The sequence below is a fragment of the Leptosomus discolor genome, chromosome 17 (genome assembly GCF_034619465.1).
Source record: "Leptosomus discolor isolate bLepDis1 chromosome 17, bLepDis1.hap2, whole genome shotgun sequence".
Classification (NCBI taxonomy): domain Eukaryota; kingdom Metazoa; phylum Chordata; class Aves; order Leptosomiformes; family Leptosomidae; genus Leptosomus; species Leptosomus discolor.
Genome location: NC_141407.1, coordinates 18029581 through 18050698, shown reverse-complemented (window position 1 = coordinate 18050698; position 21118 = coordinate 18029581). Strand labels below are relative to the sequence as shown.

The following is a 21118-nucleotide window of genomic DNA, read 5'->3' as shown; positions in this document are numbered from 1 at the left end:
TGTTCTGAGGCGAGTTGCACTTGGAGTGTTTTCTTTGTCATGTGTGTTTATAGTGGAGGCTCTCGGTGTCTTGTGACCCTGAATGTGTTGCTTTTCCAGAGCAATGTGTTTTCCAGATGAGCCAGTCGAGTGCTGGTTCTGCATTCAGATTAGAGTGGATAGTTAGTAATTCTGTTGGCTTGTTAAGCTTGTATTTCTTGAAGCATAGCGTCTGTCTTACGACTGAGTCATTAAAGGGCACTTTCAGACAGGGATATGAAAGATGCCATAAAACCAAATCCTATTTGGCACCTGATTTATTTGCTGAATTCTGGTAGAAGTCTTTGGTCAGTTTTTTGGTTTTGGGTTTGTTTTTGTTGGGTTTTTTTTTCCTTACTGGAAGAAGGACACCTGTCTAATAGAAAGATATATGTATGTGTGTATGTATATATAAAAATCGATATAAATGATAGACGTATTGCTGTTTACTTTTTCTTAAAAAGGCAAGAAGGAGGTATCAAAATGGTGCATAGCAGTGTTTTAAAAAGCCCAGAACAATCCATAAATTTGAGTCAGTTTGAGACTGTGAAATTAAGAAATTCATAATGACAACATTAAATTAAGATTTCTAATGCACTAGCTGAAATGTTGTGACAATTGTGGTGTTTTTTGTTTTGGAAAATATCACAGAATTACAGAACGGTTTGGGTTGGAAGGGACCTTAAAGACCATCCAATTCCAACCCCCAGCCACGGGCAGGGACACCTCCCACCAGACCAGAATGCTCCCAGCCCCATCCAGCCTGGCCTTGAGCCCTGCCAGGGAGGGGGCACCCACGGCTGCTCTGGGCAGCCTGTGCCAGCGCCTCACCACCCTCACAGGGAAGAACTTCTTCCTTATATCTCATCTAGATCTCCCCCCGTGCAGTTTGAAACCGTTACCTCTTATCCCATCACTGCCCTGCCGGCTCAGGAGTCCCTCCCCACCTCTCCTGCAGCCCCCTTCAGCACTGAAGGCCGCTCTAAGGTCTCCCCGGAGCCTTCTCCTCTCCAGGCTGAACAACCCCAACTCCCTCAGCCTGTCCTCACAGGGGAGATGCTCCAGCCCCCTGAGCGTCTTCGTGGCCTCCTCTGGACCCGCTCCAACAGGTCCCATATCCTTTTGGTAAGGTTACTTGAAAATTGTAGCTCTGGCAAAGGCAGGAATGTAACCCTGAAAATGAAGCGGTTCAGCCGAGCTGCCTTGGTAATGGGAATGACCCTGCTGACCACAACAGGACAGGCTGCTTGCCCACTCCTAAGGGTAAACGTGGTCTTTAACACATTGGAAACTGCAGGATGATGCTGCTGGATGTGTGTTTGGGTTAGCCTCGTTGTCATCCTGCCAAAACGAGGTGGCCTTGGTACTGGAGAGTCTGAAATGAGTTGCAGGAAGTGCCGCTCTTTAGTACTTAACATGAAGGCACAATTCAGACTCATGTCAAATCTCAAATCTTCGCTGAGGGATGGTGCCTGATTAAAGCTTTCCATTGTTCTTGAGTTGTAGAGGGTTAATAAATAGTGGAAGATGTTGGTTACAGATACGGGAGGCCATATCTGCTCATCAGTTTTGTTTGAGTCTTTGATGTTCTCGCAGTAACAGTGTTGATAAGCCTGGATTTTTCTTTGTAGTGCTAATAAGCATTTTAATAGAAGGATCTGAAATTCTTGTAGCAATTAAGAATGTATTAAAAAACATTTACTTAAGCAAAGACTGAAATAAGAAAATAACTTAAAACAATCTAATTTTACATATCTCCTCATTGTATGCTTTGCTCTCTCAAGGTATCTTTTCCAGAATCTTTGGTAGTAGAGACTGAGTTTTTTCTCTTGTGAAGTGTTTCCCAACCAGCAGACGAGGTGGCGTTTTTAAAAAGGATGGATTGTTTACTTTGCTGTCCTAATCTAGTCAAGGCTGCTAGTTGGGGAGGGGGTTTCTGCTAGTGATATGACTCAGGGCTTTATTTTAAGACATGGAAATGTCTAATTTTGAAATCATGCTGGATGGTTTTTGTATTTTATTTAGTCACAAAGCAAAGTCTTTTGCTATGATAGCAATGAAAGTAGCTAATCTCTATCTTTTGAAAAGCAGCTTTTGCGGTCTAAAGAGCTACGGTTGTTTACTAATCCTATTAATACTATCCCTCATGAAACACTGCAAATTCTCAAAACATGTACATTAGCTTGTGTGTTTATGTCTAGTGGGCTAATGCTCAGAATCCTTTGCAGTATCAAAACCCTGTGACAGAGCTCTTGCCGTCAGTTGCAGGAAAGCTGTTTCATTAAGGGACAATATGCTGAGGAAGGTGGCTTTGGACAACGAGTTACACTTCAGCGTTGATGCAGCCTGGCGTGAGAAAGGACTGAAACAAGGCGGTGCCAAGAAGCGCTGGTGGTTGAAGGGAGAAAGCTGTGCAGGGCCTGAAGATGATAGCGTGGGCAAACTCTGCTTTTAGGGTAGCAGTTGAAGACATTGAAAGTGTAATAATTAGGATTACTTTATCAGGGCAGGGTGGGGTGGGGGGAGATTGTGATCATTTGATCATAGTCTAAAAGAGCTCAGAAGGAGAAGGTAGAATTGCTTTAATTGTGGTGAACAGCTGCAGAGCAGGATCAGCTGGACCAAGGCTGGTGCTGAACAGCCTGTAACAACACAGGTTATTTTTAAGGGTAAATATTCCTTAGGTTAACGTACTGAAAGCTGTGGTGGATTCTGTCGTTCAACATCTGAATTTCTTTTTAAATGGTGCTTGATCTCAGTCGGGAGGTGTGGGCTTGATAGCGCAGCTGCTCTGTGATCTCCCACGGCCCGCGTGGATCAGAGGTCGGCCTCAGCTTTCGTGATAGCGGGTGTCAGGAAATAAAATCCCTTTTCAGCTGGGCATAGAAACAAGAACTGATGTTTCTATAAGAATGAGATAAGGTGTCTTTGTATCTCACACGAGTATTTAGCTTCCAATGAAAGTTCTCTGATTTGTGTTATTTTTGGCTGTTGCTGCCCCTGTTACAATTACCGAGCACAATCAGCTGGGGAGGGTTTTTGTCCTTCAGCACCTGAATCTGCAGAACTTCAAGGGGAAGGATTGTCTTTTGAAGTCAGTGTGCTTTTCCTGAATGCATGGCAGGCAAGTAGGAAAAATCCAGGGAATCAATTTGTGTAAAACTGAAGTGTAGGGGGGGAGATGCCCGGGAGAACGTTTCCATGTTGGTGTCCTGGGTAACTTGAAGTCAGCTAAATAGGTGGGACTAGAAGAGCTGAGTGAAAGTGGTGCTAGAAATGGCAGATTGTGTGGAGGCTTTATGGGTGTCTGAAATAACTACTGACAGCAGAAAATTTAGAGTAAGTGGAGGGATGGTTGTTTCAATGTAGTGGGGAGAAGAGGCAGAAGAAAAAAAGAGGAGAATGTGCATTCAGAATTTTTGTTTTGATTTGCAGTCTGCGATGCTGAGTTCTTCCCCGTGCCCTCCAAATGTCTTCTACCTGTAGCGTTTGTAACAGGTGACGTGAGGAACACGCTCGAGTATGTTCAGTGTCTGTAGGTAGTACAGTGCGTGTGGGATTGTGTATGTGCAGATATATGTAAATATAAAGAACATACTGTGCTTAAGATCCAATTTAGGGTAAGTTTTCTGGTTGTTGGCTGCACCTGAAAAATTGTGACAAAATGCTAAGAGCTGGGGGGGGGGTTAGTAGCTGTTTTTTGACATTCATGGCTTCCAGTCACCTTTAATAAGGTGCTGAAGCTGTGCCCACGTGAATTCGCAAACCCTCTTTGGTAACACACCTCTGGAGGGTGAAGTGCAGTCTCACTCGGGGTTTTCTGGACTGCCCAGCACTACACATTTTCTTGAGATGCAATTTGGTTCCGTGGGTTAATATGCAGTTTATTGGGGTGTTGCTGCCACTGCTTGGGTTTTTGTTGCATGTCACTGTTGGCGCGTGCCTCTGTGGCTGCTGCTTTCCTCTCGGGCAGGAATTCTGGGGCTGTGGTGTATTCGTTTCAGTGGTTTAGGCAGCGAACAAGGGATGACGCTTCAGTTTTTCTGCCAGGGAACAAAAATGTCAGCATTGTACACGCATACAAGCAGCAGGAGATGTCTGTGGGAACCTCCAGCTGCGGCGGAGGGAGGTCTCCGGCCCCGCACCCTGGGCAGGTGAGAAGATCTTGAGCAGGAGCGTGCAGGCAGAGAGCGCCAGGCTCCGTCCCTAGAGCTGACCTGCTGGTGGCCCTGGCAAAAGCGACTGCCTTGGGTTGGTGTTTGCAGCTGGGAGCCGCTTGCGCCTCTGGGGGTGGGACAAGGACGGAGGCTGTTCGGTGAATCGGGGTCTGTTGGCTCGAGGCAGCATCTGTGTTTCTTTGCACAACACGGAGATGTAATTTCTTCACTTCGTAGGTGCTTGTAAGCATTCATAATTGTAGCAGTACTGCAAATGAAATCATCTTAAAAGCAAATAAAAGTAATAGGATATTAATATATAATGGTTTTGTGCGTTCTACTGAAGTGAACCAGTGTATAACTCCCCTTTTGCAAAGCAAATCAAAAGCATTAAGGTGCTTGGAGAGGTGAATGCGTAACTGTTTGCCTGTGCCCGGAATGTTGACTTTTGTTGTGAACATAATTTGCACCCGCCACTGTTTGTTGGGGGAAGGATATGTTGCAAACGAAGCTGGGTTTCGTTGTCGTTGTACAGAGGCAGCCCGGGCCAGTTCTGAGAGGGCTTTTAAACCTTGCGAAGGCCGGTGGATGAGGAGGCAAATCCCCAGCAGCTGGAGGAATGCTCTGCAGAGGCCTCTGGGGCTGACTCTTCTGTTGGACAGCTTGAAGTCCTGAGCAAAGAGGAAAGCAAGGAGATAGCTTACGGTTTCAGAGCATGTAATTGTGCCAAGAGCAGAAATACCGTCTCTGGTGAAGTGTGATGGATGATGCCACAGAAGAAGGAAGCCTTGTCAAATTTAAAAGAGCAGGACTGTGAACAAATTTAAGGGGTGAAAATGAACTGAAGCTCTGTGAGGAAATACATCATTCAAGCTTGGATTCCTGGGCTGCATCTCTCGGATGTGTTGTATAAAAACCTCAGGTTTTTTGGTTTAGTGCTGCTGCAAAATAAGGAAAACTGGCCTCGCCACTAGCATTTGTTTTCGCTTTGCTTCTGAGGTGGGTTCTGCCGCACGGACCTTGTGAAGTGGAAGACGTTTCCCTTGCTGTTATCCGGCTTCTGGCAGGGACAAACGGACTGTGTGGCTGTGGAGAGCCCCTGGAGGCAGTGGCCACGCTGCCTGCAGCGCTGCCGCGGGGCTGTGCCCGGCGCGGGAGCGCTCTGTCCCCTGGGCAGCGCGGCGCAGGCTCCTGTGGTTGGAGGTCAGGGCGCAGGCGCTGCGCAGCCGCGGGCGTTTCGACGCTCCGCTCGGCGGGTTCCTGGCTGCTTTGCCAAGAGGCTGTTCCAGCGCAGCGCTGGGCTTGCACTGGGCTTGCACTGGTGAGCCCTGCAGAGGAGGGGCCCAGGGCAGCCGCCGAACTGCAGCACCGCAGGCACAGGGCTTCTTCGAGGTGGCACGTGCGTCCTCGGCCAGCCAGCGTCCAGGCAGGCTGCTCGGAGGACTTTGGCTTCCGGATCCAGCCTTAAATGTGTCTGATCTCTTTATTTGTGTTCAGTTGAATTTGCATGGAAATAAGCAAGGTTATGGATAATTCATGTTTTGTTTCTGGTTCTTTTCTCTCTCCATTTTTGGGTGAATGTTTGTCAGCTGCCTTCTTTTGACCAAGACTACTTTTATTTCTAGGACTGTAGGGTTCCTTTACAAGGCACGTTCATGTCTGTTTTGCAGACAGACTCTTTAAAATTTGCTTTCTTTGAGGTTTGGGTGGTTATAACTGACACGGAGAAAGCTGTTGTTCCCCCCTCCTAGTTGTGCTCTGGGTAAATCTGCTTGGCACGCTGACCAATGCCTTCCACCGCCCTGTGGGAGGGTTGATTTATGCTTATACGGTATGAAACACAGGGTAGAGTACGGTTTTAAAACTGGGCTTGTTCAAACGTGACACTTGAGAGAATGTGGAAGGAGGTGGGTCTCAAGGCAGGGGAAAAGAGCTGATAGACTTGGCCCACTTCACGTTGGGGAAGGGGAATTTTGAACTGCTTGGGGAAGGTCCGGAGGGAGTAGCCTGGCAGGAGGTGGAGTGAATGTAGATGTAGCGTGTGAACGGGCATCTTCTGTCTGGAGTTGTTCTTGAGCACGAAACTGAAATCAAACAGTAGGCTTTCTAAAAAGTTACCTGACAAATTACTTATGCTAAAAAATAATATTGGGTTGAACTCTAGGTGTATAGATACTGGACATACTGATTAATCATAATCTGTGCTTCCTTAGATAATAAAGAATAACCTGGCGTGGGGGGGACACCCCAAAACCAACAAACAAAAGCCCCCTTACTGTCCTGATTTTGATGTGCTGTGTCTCAGTGTTCTATCGGGATGTAAGACAAGGACTTAGGTGTGCTGTCCACATACTCACTGAGCAGGAGCTTGACTCTCCTTGCTTTCAAAAGCTTTTAATTGTTGGTAATTTTCTCCCAACACCCTTCCTGTTGGTCATTTCTTATAAATACGCTGTCACTGTGACATTCTCATTTGAACGTGTTTTAATGAGTGTGTTTTAAAAGTACTTTACATAAGTTAAGTGGCAAGCAGCAAAAGCTAAGGAATGCCTAATCAACCTGCTGTGTTGGTGTTGTATATTGAGTGGTTTTAACTGGAGATTTTACAGGACCATACAAACATACTGCTGTCACACCGCTCGTGCCGTGTCAAACGTCTGTCGAGCTCCTGGTGCGTGTTTCCCCCACGGCTGTGATCTTTTGCTTCCGTACCTCTGGCTGAAGCTGCACGTATCAAAACTGAGCCTGGCTGGCTGCTCTTCCTGTTCGCTTCCAAAATTCTCCTTAATGCTTAACTGGATGGTTTTCAGGAGGTGCAACTGCTGTGGTGACATACGGCATGTTACTGCGTGACCCAGCGCAGGAATGGAAGTGTCCCGTGCAAGCTCTAAGCTGAAGTAAATGCGGTCTGTGCTGTGTGAGGCGGCAGGGTGAACCAAGCCACGCAGCCGTCCTCAGGGCGAGTTCCCCGTCGTCTCAGTTACGGTCAGGCTTACAGCGTTCAAGGCTTCTTCTGAACGAAGCGCTTCTGTCCCGCTCGTTCCGTGGTGCTTCGTTCTGACGTTGCATTTGTTTCGAGGCCCGGGTACCTGACTCGCTTGGCTGCTGGGGACGCAGCGTGCTACGTGCTGGGAGGGGATGTTGATTAGTGAATGCGTTTGTGTGGCACGGTGCCAATTTGTGTCATCCTGAAACTCCTGCTTACAGCAAAGATCTCATTATTTTGTCTAAAAAAAGCAAATAGCATCCAAATACTATTAATCTTAATGAAAGCCTGCTATGCAGCTAGGCAATTAGCTAGACCCAGGGAGTACAAACTCAGACCTCGGAAAGCAGCGGTTTCTTTTAAGTACGCTTCCTATTTTTTCCACTTTTATAGAATGGAGGGACCTGATGGAAAAATCTGCAAGGTGCAGTTTCAAAGCATGTCACGGGCTGCATGAAAAACATTGTTCCCCATAAAAGCTGCTTCCAGAGTCCTGCGTTGCAGCACGTGGCCACTGCTCGGTTTGTGGAAGCCCCTGAGCCTGGCAGGGGCCTGCGTGTCCTGCTGGCGCGTCCCTGAGCGGGGCTGGGGTGTTCCTGAGCCCTCCCCGTGGCACACGCAGGTAACGTGCCCTGCTCTTCGTGTGCAGGGCTGCGTCTCCCTGGCCAGCGCAGATCCGTGTTGCAGCAGGACTCCAGGATTCTCCATGTCTCGGAGCAGCCGCCCCGCAGTGACGGGCTCCTCCAGGCCCTGCCGCGGCCATGGCTTGCCGTGCCTGCCCGGTGCTGCCGTGCCTGCCCGGTGCTGCCCGCCCCGGCTTTGGCCTCCCGGCTCTCGAGTCCTTCGCGGCTCTGCCGTGAACCAGCACAAGGTTTGGTACCAGAGCAGATGGAAAGTGTTGAGCGTGCGGGAGAGTTCTCCAGCATAGCCAGTGTTGGGGCTCAGATCTGTCCAGCGGTGTTCGTCTCTTAGGAAATCTTGGTTCCTGGATTGCTCGCTTAGAACACTGTTTGCATTCCTGAATTTAGTGTATTTCTGAGCCAGAGCTTTTAAAGCTGTTAAGTTTTTAGGCTGTTGCTGTGGTTTCCTTGTGAGTATTTTTTTCCTCCTCTTTTTTTTTTTAAACATACAGGATTTAGGCTTTGCTGCTTCAACAGATACTTTTGTGTGGACGAGCGAATGCCTGCATTAGCCTACTGTAAGGTAGAGTTACTCAGAATTGCATGGATGTGGTTCACGAGGTGACTTGATTTTTTTTCCTCTGTCACCATACATGTACAAAAGTCACTGTTCAGATCGAGAAGGTGTTTCTGATAGCTTGGTGCTCCATGTAGCCCTCGATGTAGAGTATCCCTGAAAGTGAGGATATATTAAGAGCAATATTTTCCTAAATGTTTGAAGCTGTTAATTGTAAGTTTTGGTAACAGGGTGCTGCTGCTAATGTGTAGAGGGGTTGCTCCAAAGTCTGTGTGCCATAGCGTAAAAGCCAGTACGGTTTGCATCCGTCTTAGTGGTTCTTCATCTGTCGGTGTGTCTTCTCAGAGCTGGGCTATCAAGCAAGGCGTTGGAAAGACTCTCACTCCCCTAAGTAGTTCTGTTGGGGAAGAAATATTGTTTGGCTCTAATCCAATTGTAATAGTCACACAAATTGCCTTCAGCTAAAAACCCTGAGTGTCCTGGTCTAATTGTGCACTAGAAGTAGTGTATCCTGGTGCTCTTGCCAGGTTTGCCCTGAAAGTGGCAGGACATTAGTCTTCCCGTGGAGGGGGGCATTGTGTTGTACCTGTTTTTACAGAATTCTTGTGCGTGGATTTTGGCAATTCAAGCAGTATTTGAGGTATTTTCTTGGCTTACACTTGGAATTTGTACCTTCTACCCATTTATCAGACTTGGAGGACTTGCCAGCTGCCTTGCCCCTCTTTTGATTTCTTTCCGATCTTGATTAAGAATTACTACAGCAAAAAAAAACTGCCAATATTCACTCTTGACAGAATTTGGTGCTCTTGAGAGAGCACTGCCCTTTCTTTCCTGGCTGGGTATCCGTCACTCCCTGACAATGTCCTGAATTATGATTATTTTATTTAAAAGACAGAGTTCTGGGGGTGGCAAAAAGCAGTCTCTGCATCCAGCCTCTTCCACCTTCCGTCTGTCAGCGTTTGGAATACAGCACGTGTTTCTGCTGCCCGTATCCCCTGTGTGCAGGAGCTGGTGTGCTGCTGTCCCCCTGTGTCACGGTACTCGTGCTGTGCCAGCCGTGAGCAGAGCGCTCAGCTCACCATCTCTCTCTTTCCCCGCTGTTGGCCTCCATGTTCTCTTGGAGAAGTACGCTGTGTTGGGATGCCGTGCGTCCAGGGCTTCCCTCTTTGCTTTTGTTCTGTGTTCAGGCTGAAAAATCTGGGGTGTTTTCCTCTTTTTGTTCCCATCTCCATAACGTGACTTGTTTCCCTATCTAGGCGTTTCCCCAAACGTGTGACCAGGGAGGTGGGGTGCGTTCTTCCTGTGATCCTGCTTCTTGTTCTGCCGTTAAAACAAACCAAATCCTCACAGCCCTGAATCCATGGGCACACCTTCTCCCGAGGGGTGTCTCTGCCCTCCTCCGGGCTCGCAGCAGCACGCTGCGGTTCATCGGGCTGGCGGAGCTCCGGTTGAACTCCATCACTGCCGTGTGCGGCCTGGGTACGGCAACAGACGTGCTTGGCGCTGGTGGGGCGTTAACTCACAGCCTCATAAAAGGATTTGGGTCTGAAATAGGCTGTTAAAGGACGTTCTTCTTTGGTGCTGGCAGGAAATATGGAATATATTTACAGAGCCATTCCAGGCGCAGGGGTGTTCTGAGCTGTTGCGATTGACTGCTGCTCCCACTGTTCTAATTCAAAGTAATGAAACGCAGAGAGTGTAACCTCATTGCTTGTAACCCTGCAGGAACTGCTGTGCTTTGATTTTTTGGAGAAGGTGAAGAGAATTTCTGTCATGGAGAGGGTTGGAGAGACTGGATTAAAGTTGTTCAGAAAAAAAAAACGTCAGAAACTTCAGAAAGATGTTTTCATTAAATGTGTGCCTGGTTTTATTTGATCTTTGAAGATAAACTTCTGTTCTCTATTAAACTGTTCTTTGCCAAGTAATTAAGAAATTAAAAATCAGTTAATATTGCAACTGACTGTCTGGCAGCTTGTTCTGTGTGTGGTGTTTCTTAGGCTGTTCCCTGCGTTCTGGAGATGCCGCGCGTGCTTGGGTGAAGACCGGTGCATTCCAAAAGAAATGATGCGATACTGATTTTTTATTACTTAAATACCTGTCTTCTGTGACTGTTACATAAAGGTTTAGAATCATAAAACTTTGAAAATTACATAGACATCAATCTTTAATTGAGCTTCTGTGTTAGATACCTTGGATGTGTGTTGATCTGCTCTTAAATGGCCTCTAAACAGAATTTAACAGGGGATGGTTGATTCTTTCATTTTCAGGGTCCAAACTCTTTCTCTGTCTTCACATTAAGAGATACTAGTCACTGTTGTCTGCTGTCTCGTAGATTGTGGAGATTTCTGAAGATGGATAGAATTTCCTTACTGGACTTTAGTGCTCAATCCAGACCTCATTTGGGGAAAAACTACTTGGAAGTTTCTTCCTCGCGTTTTTTTTAACTTCATGTTTTTCTCCCATTGTAATAAAATTCTGTAAGTTTTAGTGTCTGTGTCTTGCTTGGCTTCAGTCCAGCGTGGGTGTGTTTCTCTGGCTCACACTCAGCAATCACACTCGTGTTTCTGGGTTGTTTCTGACGTGCCAGGCTCTCGGTGCAGCTGCTGTGGTTGCCGACCTGAGTTGTCCAACAACTTGTAGCAGAGACCCTGTTTCACCACCAAAACTTGCATTTGATTTAATGACTTGAAAGGGAGAATTGGATTATCTAAATATTCAAAATTGATCAAGCTTGGAAAAAAAGAGCATTTTAGCAGCACAGTGGTACCGCTGGCGTGCCTCAGTCGGTGGAGCGGCGTCTGAGGAGCGCCGGGTCGGTGTTCCCCTCCGGCAGCGGGTGCAGGCCAGTAGCCTGGGGAGGAATCCGAGAATGGAGCAGCGGTGTAACGACACTGCTCTCAAAGACCCTGCCAGGGCCTGGCGGGTGCAGCTTTGGGGATGTTTTACATAGCTTCTGTTACGGTAACACAGGGCCTGCCTGCGGTTTGGGGTTTGGGGGTGCCGCAGCCCGTGGCCGGGTGCGGGTGACGGGGTCTGCAGTCATGCCAGCAGTTGCTCAGAGAACCAGTGCCTTGCCTCCTTCTCTGAGTCCTCACCTGGAAAATACTCCTGGCTTAACTAAAAGCACTGTTAATTAACCTGTGCTTAACCTTCCTTCTCTTGTCTCTCTCCCTCAGGAATATAAGCAGAAGCTTGCTCGGGTAACCCAGGTCCGCAAGGAGCTGAAATCCCACATCCAGAGCCTTCCAGATCTGTCACTGCTGCCCAATGTCACGGGAGGTCTGGCACCTCTGCCGTCTGCTGGTGACCTGTTTTCAACAGACTAGAACAAATGGTGTCCCCCAGTTTCCGTTATTACCAGCAGAAGTAAGAAGACTCTGGTGTTGACTGGAAATCCAGTCTTCCAAGACCGACAGTAGGAAGGAACTTGCAGACCCTGCTTTCAACCTCTTGGCTGCTCATGCTCACTCTCTCTGTGCGTACACTGGCTCACGTTGAGGGGAGGAAGAAGAGCGAGTTGTTGTGGGCTCTGAAGGGAGTGGGGATAGTCCGTATAGGCAAACTTCTGTCCTGTTTTTCCATACTCTTTAGTTGCTGTTTGCTCTTAGCACTTGTTACCCCCACAAAAGTCATGAGAATCATGTATGTACATACCTGGAAAGCTTTCAAAGAAAGGTTGACCATATAATGTTTTTCCTCTGTAAAAGTATTGTGTTATTTCTGAATAAGTCTTGTCTGTTTTAGTTGGGTTTCTGAACCTCATCTCTGAGAGCAGTAGAGTGGCTAGTGGGCTTTGTAGGGATGTGTCTGTGCATGTGCAGTGCTGTGCCGTGTCAGCTCAGCGTCTGCTGAGCAGTGGTACAGAGAAATATTGTTCTTAAATGTACAGTTCCTCGCCCTGTGGTGGGACTGACACGAAGGTGGTTCCTGTGTGGGATGTACATAAATTGAAACTCACCACAGGCAATAAAAATAAGCAGCTTTTCTTTGTCAATTAGGGATAGCTTCGCAATTTACACTCTGCTGAGCAATGCAGAACTAGGTATTACCTACACAAGAGTGGAAGTACATTTTGTCCCAGCTACCTTAGATTTATACCACATTTTTCCTCTTCATTGTACGAAATTAGGTGGTCACAGAAGCTGAGAGGTCGAATGGTGTATTGCAACCGTTGGTACCCCTGGGACAGGCCCTGTCTGATCTCCTCTCAGGATGGTTACATTGAAAGGTAGCAGTCTATAAATTCTCTCCATAGCTTTAGTGAAGTTATTTGATGCACAGAAGTTAAATGTGGTATAAATATTTATTTATATGGAAAATAGACCCGTATATATGCACATGTGCCATGTCCATGCATGTAGATATTAGAAGGATGTACTTAATTTTGTGTCACAGATTATTGTGAGTTGAGTTTTATGATCAGGAAAAGTTGGAGGAAAAAAAAAAGCCGAATTTAAAATACTCTTAATTCCATTATGTTGTAGCTAATGTTGTAGCCGCCACGACGTAGTTACACTTCAGTTTGTGTGTTAGGGCTAACAAGCTGGACTCTGATCACTGAAAACCATTCCAATTTGGGTTAACAATTCTGTTTAAATTTAGCACCTCCCTATAAAACGTTTTAAGTTTCTGGAAACACTTGATCTGATAGTACAGGTTTTGTAACACAGAGGCTGAAATTAGTTGGAGTGGTGTGCTGTGTTTGTGCCTCCCTATAGTCTTAAGCTGCTGTTGTCAAGGACGTGAGAGGAAACCTACAGAAATGCAAAGCTTGTTCTGCGTCCTCGTTAATTTATTTCACAGGGTATTCACTAGCCTATTCAGCATTCAGTTAAAACAGGTAATACAGCTTTTTTTGGTCATTAAGTTGTTGAGAAGCTCATGTCTTTTTCTTACTGACTCTTCATTTTGTCCTTTTTTAAAGCTCCTTGCACCCTTACTGCCCAGCCAAGAAATGTGTTTATCTCTTCAGTTTACAGGAAACTTTCCAGTGGCAGAACTATTTGTTCCATGAATTGGTTTGATTGTACAGCCTTTTGTGGTCCAAACATTGTTTAGATAAAGCACTGAACTTTCTCTGCTTTTGCCAAAAATGAAAAACAACAAAACCCCCACCAAACCTCGAAAACCCAAACCAAAAGACTCATTTCTGGCCTCTCTCAGCTCATGGAGTTACCCTGAGGCTGTTTTAACCAATAATTACTTTGACCGTTGATTGAATGTGTATCCATTATAGGGCAAAAAAGCTGTCAGAAAAGAAGTTGTGTAGACAGATGTGTTGACACCACACGCCGTTGGGCCGATCTTCTGTGAGAGTGTGGTATGTTTTGGGTTTTTTTTAAATTGAAATGTTCCGAGGTGTTTTTTTTTTTCCAAATATTTGTGTGTGTTTTATTTTGCTTAATTTAATTGAAGTCTTGTGGCTTTTAATTTTATTTGTTTTACTTTTTGGGCAAAGGGCATCTGGTGAACTGGGTGACGTTCTCTCAAGGTTAAACAGATTTCCCCAAGGTGTGTCTTTTTTTTTTTTAACAAAAGCTTAAATCTGTATATGAATTGATTTAGGAGTTAATTTAGACATATAGGCTGCCGTTTGTGACAGCAGTATATTCTGAAATGTCTCATAGATATCTATTTTTGAATAAAGAGGGTGTCGTTGAATAGCAGTGGTTTCATTTCTTTTCGGCACCGCAGGTGTGGCTCTGGCACGCAGGGGGTTTTGTGTTGGTCGGGGTTTTGGCCCTCGGAAGTTGGAGGCGGCGACGGCCGAACGGTGCCTGGGTGAGCCCGTGGGCGCAGCGGGGCGTCTGCGGGGCAGCGTTACCCCACGGGCTGGCAGTCGGCGTGCGGCTTTCCCGGGGCTCCGCAGCCAGCAGAACCGAACCTGCGCTGACCCCGGAGGCGGGGGGACACGGGCACCAGACTGGCCGCTTATCTCAGAACTGGATGTAGGGTAAACGAGGACAGACAAGTAACTGCTCTTAAAAAAACCCAGAGAAACCACCAAAAGCTGAACCTGGAAACCAGGAGCTGGGTTTGCTGTCTAGGCATCGAGAGCTGCTGTTACAGCAGGGTCTGCTGGTGGGCCCTCGAAGCCTTTCTGCTCTAGAGGAGGGGGCTCTTCACCCCTTCGTGGGTGTTAATTCTCTTAGAGGGTTGGGGGCCCTGGGGGTTCTTCAGTCAGCTCCTCTGCGATGGTCTCTGCGGGCAAACTTGGTGGTTGTTTCATGTGCCTTGGGGAGTGTCTGTAAAGCTGCTTACGTTTTCATACCAATTTGCAAATCTTCCATTAAACAGACTATATTTAGGGCCGCTGTCGTGAAGGGCTGCGGAAGTTTGTGGGCAGCCTTCTGTGGGTGGGAGGGAGTCGGCGTGGTTCCTCCTGGTGCAGTCACCCCGGTGTCTGCTCGTAGGAACCGGAGGGAGGCTTTCAAAGGCGTAAAGTGTGCCCAGGTCCTGGACGTCCTTTCCGGCCTTTGAGAACCTGGGGGGTTTTGGGGTGTGTTTGTTCTTCAAGAACTGAAGCAAACGCCTCCAGAAGGGTTTGGCTGTTGCGCAGCTCCCCATGCGGTTACCCGCTGGTGTGTGCCCTGCGCTCCGCACGCCCCCCCGGTACCGCGTGCCGCCGGGGAGGGCTCGAGCCTGGCTGACCCCCCATGTGTCCGTAGGGTCACAGGCTGTGATGGTGGCGAGGAGGCGAGGCTGGCGCAGCCTGAGCGCGGCGGAGGCTTTCAGAGGCGGGGAAGTGAGCGAGATTGCTGCGGGCTCGGTCCGGTTATTTACTGGGGCCAAGAGTTGATTCGTTCCCCGCTCAGTTCTAAACTTCAGGTTTATCTTTAAGATGAGATGGAAAAAGTATAAAATGCACCTCTACCATCTGAAGAACACAACCCTGTAAAACACTTGAGCGAGACGTCGCCGTAGACGCTGCGATGGTCTGTTGTGGAGCGAGGCTGGACTCGCCTTTGCCGGGATTTCACGTGCTTTTAGGGAAGTGCCACAGGCATCTGCTGCCGTTGTCCTGTTTGAGCTTCGCTGTCGCTTGTAAGGTTGGGGCCCGCCAAATTTACTTGTGTTTTGAAGATCTTTGGATAAACAAGCGTGGAAAATGAGCCAGAAGAACTGGGAAACTTTGGGAGCCTCGGAGTTTCAGTGTTCTTGCAGGGCAAAGACAAAAGTTTTTGCATTAGCACTAAAAGTAGTATTTTTGTACCATCTTAGAAAGTAAATTCTTGTCTCTATAGGCAAGTAAAATGAAAGTGGAGTTTGAATCAGTGGTTTATAGAGCAGAAGGATAAAAATGTTCTCGTATAAAATATGGAAATAAAGAGTCTCAGACTTCATGGCACAGGAAATCCCAGGGGTGGTTTTGCAGTGCAGGAGGCGTTTGACTGACCACGGGCAGGGCTGGGGCTGGAGGAAGGTGGCTCAGTTGAGCAGCACCTGACTTGGAAAGGAAGAATCAAAGTTTGAGGCTTTATGTACCTGCAGGCTGGGATGTTGCGGCTTTGTTTGCTGCGAGAGGATCGAGGACGTGTAGGGGAGGGCTTCCACGCCAGCCAGCACGCTGAGCCCGCTGGGGACTTCGGAGAGGCGGCCGGCTCGGGGCTTCTCCAGCAAGTCCAAGAAGCAAATAGGCTGCTTTAAGGAATTGGATTATGAAAAGCAAGGTCTTGGGGAAAGGGGATTGGAAAGAAATGGGTGTGAATTGCAGCGTGAATGCCTTTGTGTCTTCTGGGGAGCTGCTGCAGCCTTTCCCTTCTCCTTCCTTCCCCTCTTCTTCCACTTGCAGAAATGCTGTGGGAAGTCTGCTGGAAGGCAGCAGTAGGTAGGAAACCGTTTCTCTATTTGCATTTCCAGTAGGGGCTTCACATGGCGCCGTTTAGGCAGCAGTTTAACACAGGCTGATCCCTGCCGAGCCCCGGCGTGTGCTGGAGCAGGTGAAACCTCGTGGTTGTGCTGGTCCAGGGCGCAGGAGGCTCCTGATGCAGGAGCGTCCGAGGCCCTTGCGGAGGGTCCGTGCTCCCGGCTGTGGAGTGCCCAGCGCAGGCAGGAGCGCAGCCGGGCGAAGGGTGGGAGACGAGGCGTGGAGGTGGTTTCGCCCGGGGGGAGCGTGGCAGCGCTGGGACCGTGCCCCGAACCCTGTGCTCGGCATCGCCTCGCTGCTGTTCCTGAGCTGCCCGGCTTCTGCCGCGCGAGGCAGCGAAGCCGCCGTTCCAGCGAGATGATGGGACATCTGCTGCTCTAATTGCCGCAGCAGATGACGATCATTACTCTGCCGCAGTCGTCAAATACGGGTTTTGAGGTATTTTGTGTGCTGTCCAGGGAACGGAGGCTAAAGTGTGTATTCGTGTAGGACGCCCAGTTGTGTTCTCCCTGCACCTGCCTTGTGCATTTTCTGGTGCAGAGTTAACTGAAACGTGGGTCTCCTCCTAAAGCTGTGGGTCTCCTCCTAAAGCTGTGGGTCTCCTCCTAAAGCTGTGGGTCTCCTCCTAAAGCTGTGGGTCTCCTCCTAAAGCTGTGGGTCTCCTCCTAAAGCTGTGGGTCTCCTCCTAAAGCTGTGGGTCTTCTTCACAGTTTTCCTGATGCTCTGGCGTGAGGGAAGCTTAACATTTGTCTTGGGAGACTGAGTAGCTTCGAATGGGCCTGTTCTGGTTCATTGTTTACCAGCCCCACTGCCGGCAGCAGCGGGGAAAACCCGAGATCTCCTCTCTGCTCCCCTTTGGCCGCGTTGCTGTGGCTGCTCGGGGGTTTGCGGAGGAACCTGCTGGTGAAGCGCTGCAGATGCCCCTGCTGAGGGTGGCACCTGCGGTGGCAGCAAGGCCCCGGGGCCACTTCTCTTCCATCCCCGAGCAGGTGGGGAGGCTCGGTGGGCCCAGGGCTGCACCTGGGGCTGCACCGGTGAGTCCCGGCAGGGAGACATCGAAGGGAAACGAGCGCTTTGGGCTCAGAAATAGCCACCGAGCACACGGCAGGCGTTTTGCAGCCCCATCGAGCCTGGACCCCTCCGAGCGGTCGCAGGTACGTGTCTGTCTGTTCCTGGCAGACGCTCCGGGGTTTGGCGGGTGTTGCAGCCTGGCTGCCTCGCCGTGGTCAAGCGCCGCGCTGCTGCTGGAGTGGGTCGGTGTGGGAGCTAACCATGAACGGCGAGTGCATTTGGGGGCTGGGCTTTTCTTCCTGGGAAGACACGAGCAGCTGACCAAAAGCACACCTGACCGCTGCAGGCGCCTGGCTGGCTCTCACCAGTGCCCTTACTGGTTTGTCTGAGTCTGCTGGGCCAGGACGGGGGCCTGCGCTGCAGGGCAGAGGAGAGCCGGGACCGAAACCACGGGGCTGGGCTGGTGGGCTGTTCCCTCCGGGGGCTGCGCCAAGGGTCCAGGCAGGCGCAGAAGGGCTGTTTGGGCTGGGGCTCTGCTTGGTGGCCACGCTGGAAGAAGCGTCTCTCCGTGGGGTCTCCTGCACCTCCCGTGGAGGAGGGGGCTGGCTTCCCCTGGGAGCGCAGCGGGCGCTCTTGCTGGCTGGGTGGTGGTACGTGTTTTTTCTCTCGCCGCTGGCCGGTGCCCCCGGTGTCCCGTTGGTTCAGTGAGTGTAAAAACTGTGTTTGCAGAGGAGGGGGGAGAACTTTGGAGAGGTGGTGGGGTTTGGAAGTCCCGCAGAACCTTACTGGTGTGCGCTCTGATTTGGTCTCGATCCATCAAGGAGGGGAAGTTAAAGGTCCTCAAGTCTCAAATGAGTTTACAGTTGCTTCTTGGCAAGTCAGCATCTCTGGCCAGCTGAGATGTATTAATAACCTCTCCTCTACACATAAACAGTCTCGCATTGCTTTGGCACTTGGGCTAATGCTGAATTACAAATTCTCCCCTGCAATGGCTGCTGTAAATATTTAATTTGTAATTTATCGCTTCATGGCAAGAGTGCCAGAGAGTCTCACGGATGTAGCGCGGTGCAGCGTTCCATGAGCCAGGGATGTGGCAGACAGCAGCGCTGTTCTGCCTGGGGAAGGGCCCTGCGGCGGCTGCAGGACGGGTCACCCTGTTCTCGCAGTCCTCAAAGGACGACTGAGGAGGTGTGTGGGGCAAACAGAGGTGCCTTAAGTAATTCCTTAGGCTCTGCAGACAGTCTGGGTGGGTGGTGGTTGCTGGATAATGGGGGAGAAAGCAGCCCCAAAGAGAGCCAAACCATAAATGCAGCATTTGGAGTCTCTTAGAGCTCATTTCTCGTCAAAGCAGCCTTGCTCTGCCGAGCCTCAGATGGATGGGAGTGACCTTCAGAAATAGCTGTGCTAATGTTTATTTTATCAGGACCCAGCTTCGAACCAGAGGAGCTGCCGGTTATTTTTAAACCAGGCATTGAGCAGCTTGAAGCCTGGCTCAGCAGAGCTGTGTGTAACAAATGCTCTTTAAAGTGAGGCTGTGCATCATCGCTGGCTCTGAGGAATGTTCCTGACAAGGGAAGGCAGCGCTGGGTTCATGCTGTTAACTCCTTCGGGCACCGCTGCTCCTTTGCGCGCTCTGTGCTCCCGGGACCCGTGTCTCGGGCGTTGGTGCTCCCGGGGCTGGGGGCTGGCCTGGTCCCCACCACTCGCCCTCCCGGCTGCGGGAGGAGAGAATCCCCATCTGTCCTGGAGCTCCTGCCCTGTTCGCACACCCCGGGGTGGGCACCCTCTGTTTCTGTCCCTGGAGAGCTGCTGTGGCAGCTCCTCAGCCCTCCCGGGGGCCAGACCCTTCCTCTCCCCTCCGGCGTCCCCCCTGCAGCCCCGCACTGGTCCCAGCTCCGCTCACTGGTTGTGTCTGAGAAAAGCAGGACAGAGAGATCTGGCGGCTGAACCTCCCCCGGGTACGGGGAGAAGGATCGCGTGGCCATCGTGGACGGTTGTCTGGGAAAAACTTGGCAGCCAAGTAACCTGTGGCCATGCACGAAGCGGAGCCCGGCAGTGCCCAGCCCAGCCTGGGGCAGAGGCGCTCCCTTGGGGGGAGCAGGCAGGGTGCGGGGGGTCTGGCCGGGGCCCCCCTGCCAGGCTCCGGCGAGAGGCGAGCCCCGTGTCTGGAGCACTGCGCAGGGAGGTTTTGTCTCAGCTTAAAGACAGACAGAAGGGGAAGCTGGGGGACGGGTTGTGCCGGGTAGGAGATGCTCCCAGCTCCCCATCCACCCCACATCGCGGCTGGGACGGGAGACCCCAACGGCCGTGGGGTGACAGGGGCCCAGCTGGGGGTGAGCTCACCGAGCGGGGTCCCCTCGTGCTACAGACTGTCCCCCAGTTCGGGCGGGTGGTGCCTGGGCCGGGTGCGTCCCCCTCTGCCTGGGGCTGCTGTGGATGTGGGAAGTCCTGGCTGCAGCAGGAGACCGCTGGGCCTGTTGTGGGTTTTCTGGTGTTTGTTTAACACGGGCAGGGAGGTTCCCATGACATTTGTGGGGGGAAAGCGGGAGGGCTGTGTCCTGGCGTGGGAAGTGCTTATCTTCAGCAGTGCCTTGACCCCTGTCCCAGGCTTGACACAAGTCCCTGCCCTCCTCCCGCACCCCTGCGCTCCGCCGCCCCTCTTCCCTCGCTCCCAGGCTGGGTTTCTTGCGCTTCGCCTGCTGGCAGCTGCCGGTGGGCAGCCCTGGCGAGAGCCTGGGTGTGCAGAACCTGCTCGTTTGATTTCTGTGCGGGTTTTCTCTCCCGTTCCTTGCACACCGTCGCAGCACCGTGCCGTCCCTGCCGTGGGAGAAACGCACGGGGGACGTGTGGCGTCTGCATGGCCGCTGGGGCCGTGCTGCCGTGGAGGCTGAGCGCAGCGTTACCCCGTGCCGTGGGGGCACCGCTCTGCCCCCCGAGCGGCGGAGCACCCAGAGAACGCCGGGCTGTGCCGGCTCTGCAGCTCGGGGCAGAGGGAGGTGGCTGGAGCGGAGCCGACAGCGGGGCTTTAGTGCAGCAAACACCGGCCACGGCAGTAAACCCTCAGCTCACCCCCACCCACTCGGGCGCTGGGTGAGGAGCTGCTGGGTGGCTCTGTTTGGAAGGGTTGCTTGAGAAGAGCTGGAATGGCTTTAAAAGTGAAAAATAGAGTTTTTATTCAGTGCTTGCATAGTTAATTCATGTCAAGGTAACGTCCCACCGCTCACTGCACAGTGTTTGCAGTGACAGGTGCGGTTGTTAAAGCGAATACCTGCTTTACCTATGCAGCAGGGTTATATGCAGCATATGTTTATATAGCTTTAAATAGATTTGTTATAGATGTATAGAGTGTATAAACGGCTCTGTGCTCACAGTATACCATCTTTTCTCTACCGAATTGCGCTCAGAGCATCGCAGCGGCACACGTGAGCACGGCTGAGGTGCCCCGTGCTGGAGGAGGTCGTTCTGCTGATGCTTTGTGCCATCCGCTCTGCGGCCGGGGCGGGCAGCGCGGCAGAAGCAGAGGGGGCTGGTTGCTGCCGGCTGGGCTGGGCTTGGGGGGCTCCGGGGGTCCCTGCTGCGCCCAGGCAGGGGGACAGGCAGGACGGGGACGTTGCCACCCCGCTGGGTGAGGGAAAGGTGGTGAAGCGAGCGGCTGCCGCAGGGACCCCCTGGATGCCCCCAGCCCCTCTCTCCTCTCGCCGCAGCACCCAGCGCTCCCGGGGAGGCACGCGGCACCGCGTCGGGGTCAGGCTGGGTTTCGGCAGTCGTCCTTCTGTGCGCCACTGGGCCTGTCCTGGGCTAAAGCGAGTGGGGGGCCGGCGAGCCCCCCGAGCGGGAGGGGAGGCGCAGGGTCTCTGGGGCGGGGGTGGCCGCGGTGGCCGC

The 21118-nt window shown here is 50.9% G+C and overlaps 1 protein-coding gene across 3 annotated transcripts in view; it reads left to right on the top strand.

Annotated features, from left to right (window-relative positions):
• Positions 1 to 14019, top strand: part of RPRD1B (regulation of nuclear pre-mRNA domain containing 1B) — a 28281-nt gene extending 14262 nt beyond the window's left edge. For 2 of the 3 annotated variants that reach the window (XM_086474691.1, XM_086474690.1), the window contains exon 7: positions 11535 to 14019. In XM_086474691.1, coding sequence (XP_086330817.1) covers positions 11535 to 11684 — 150 coding nt within the window. In that variant the 3' untranslated portion in view covers positions 11685 to 14019. Of the gene's footprint in view, positions 1 to 9614; positions 10100 to 11534 lie in introns of those variants that run through there. The other variant, XM_086474689.1, reaches the window with a different exon arrangement.
• The last annotated feature ends 7099 nt before the right edge of the window (positions 14020 to 21118 follow it).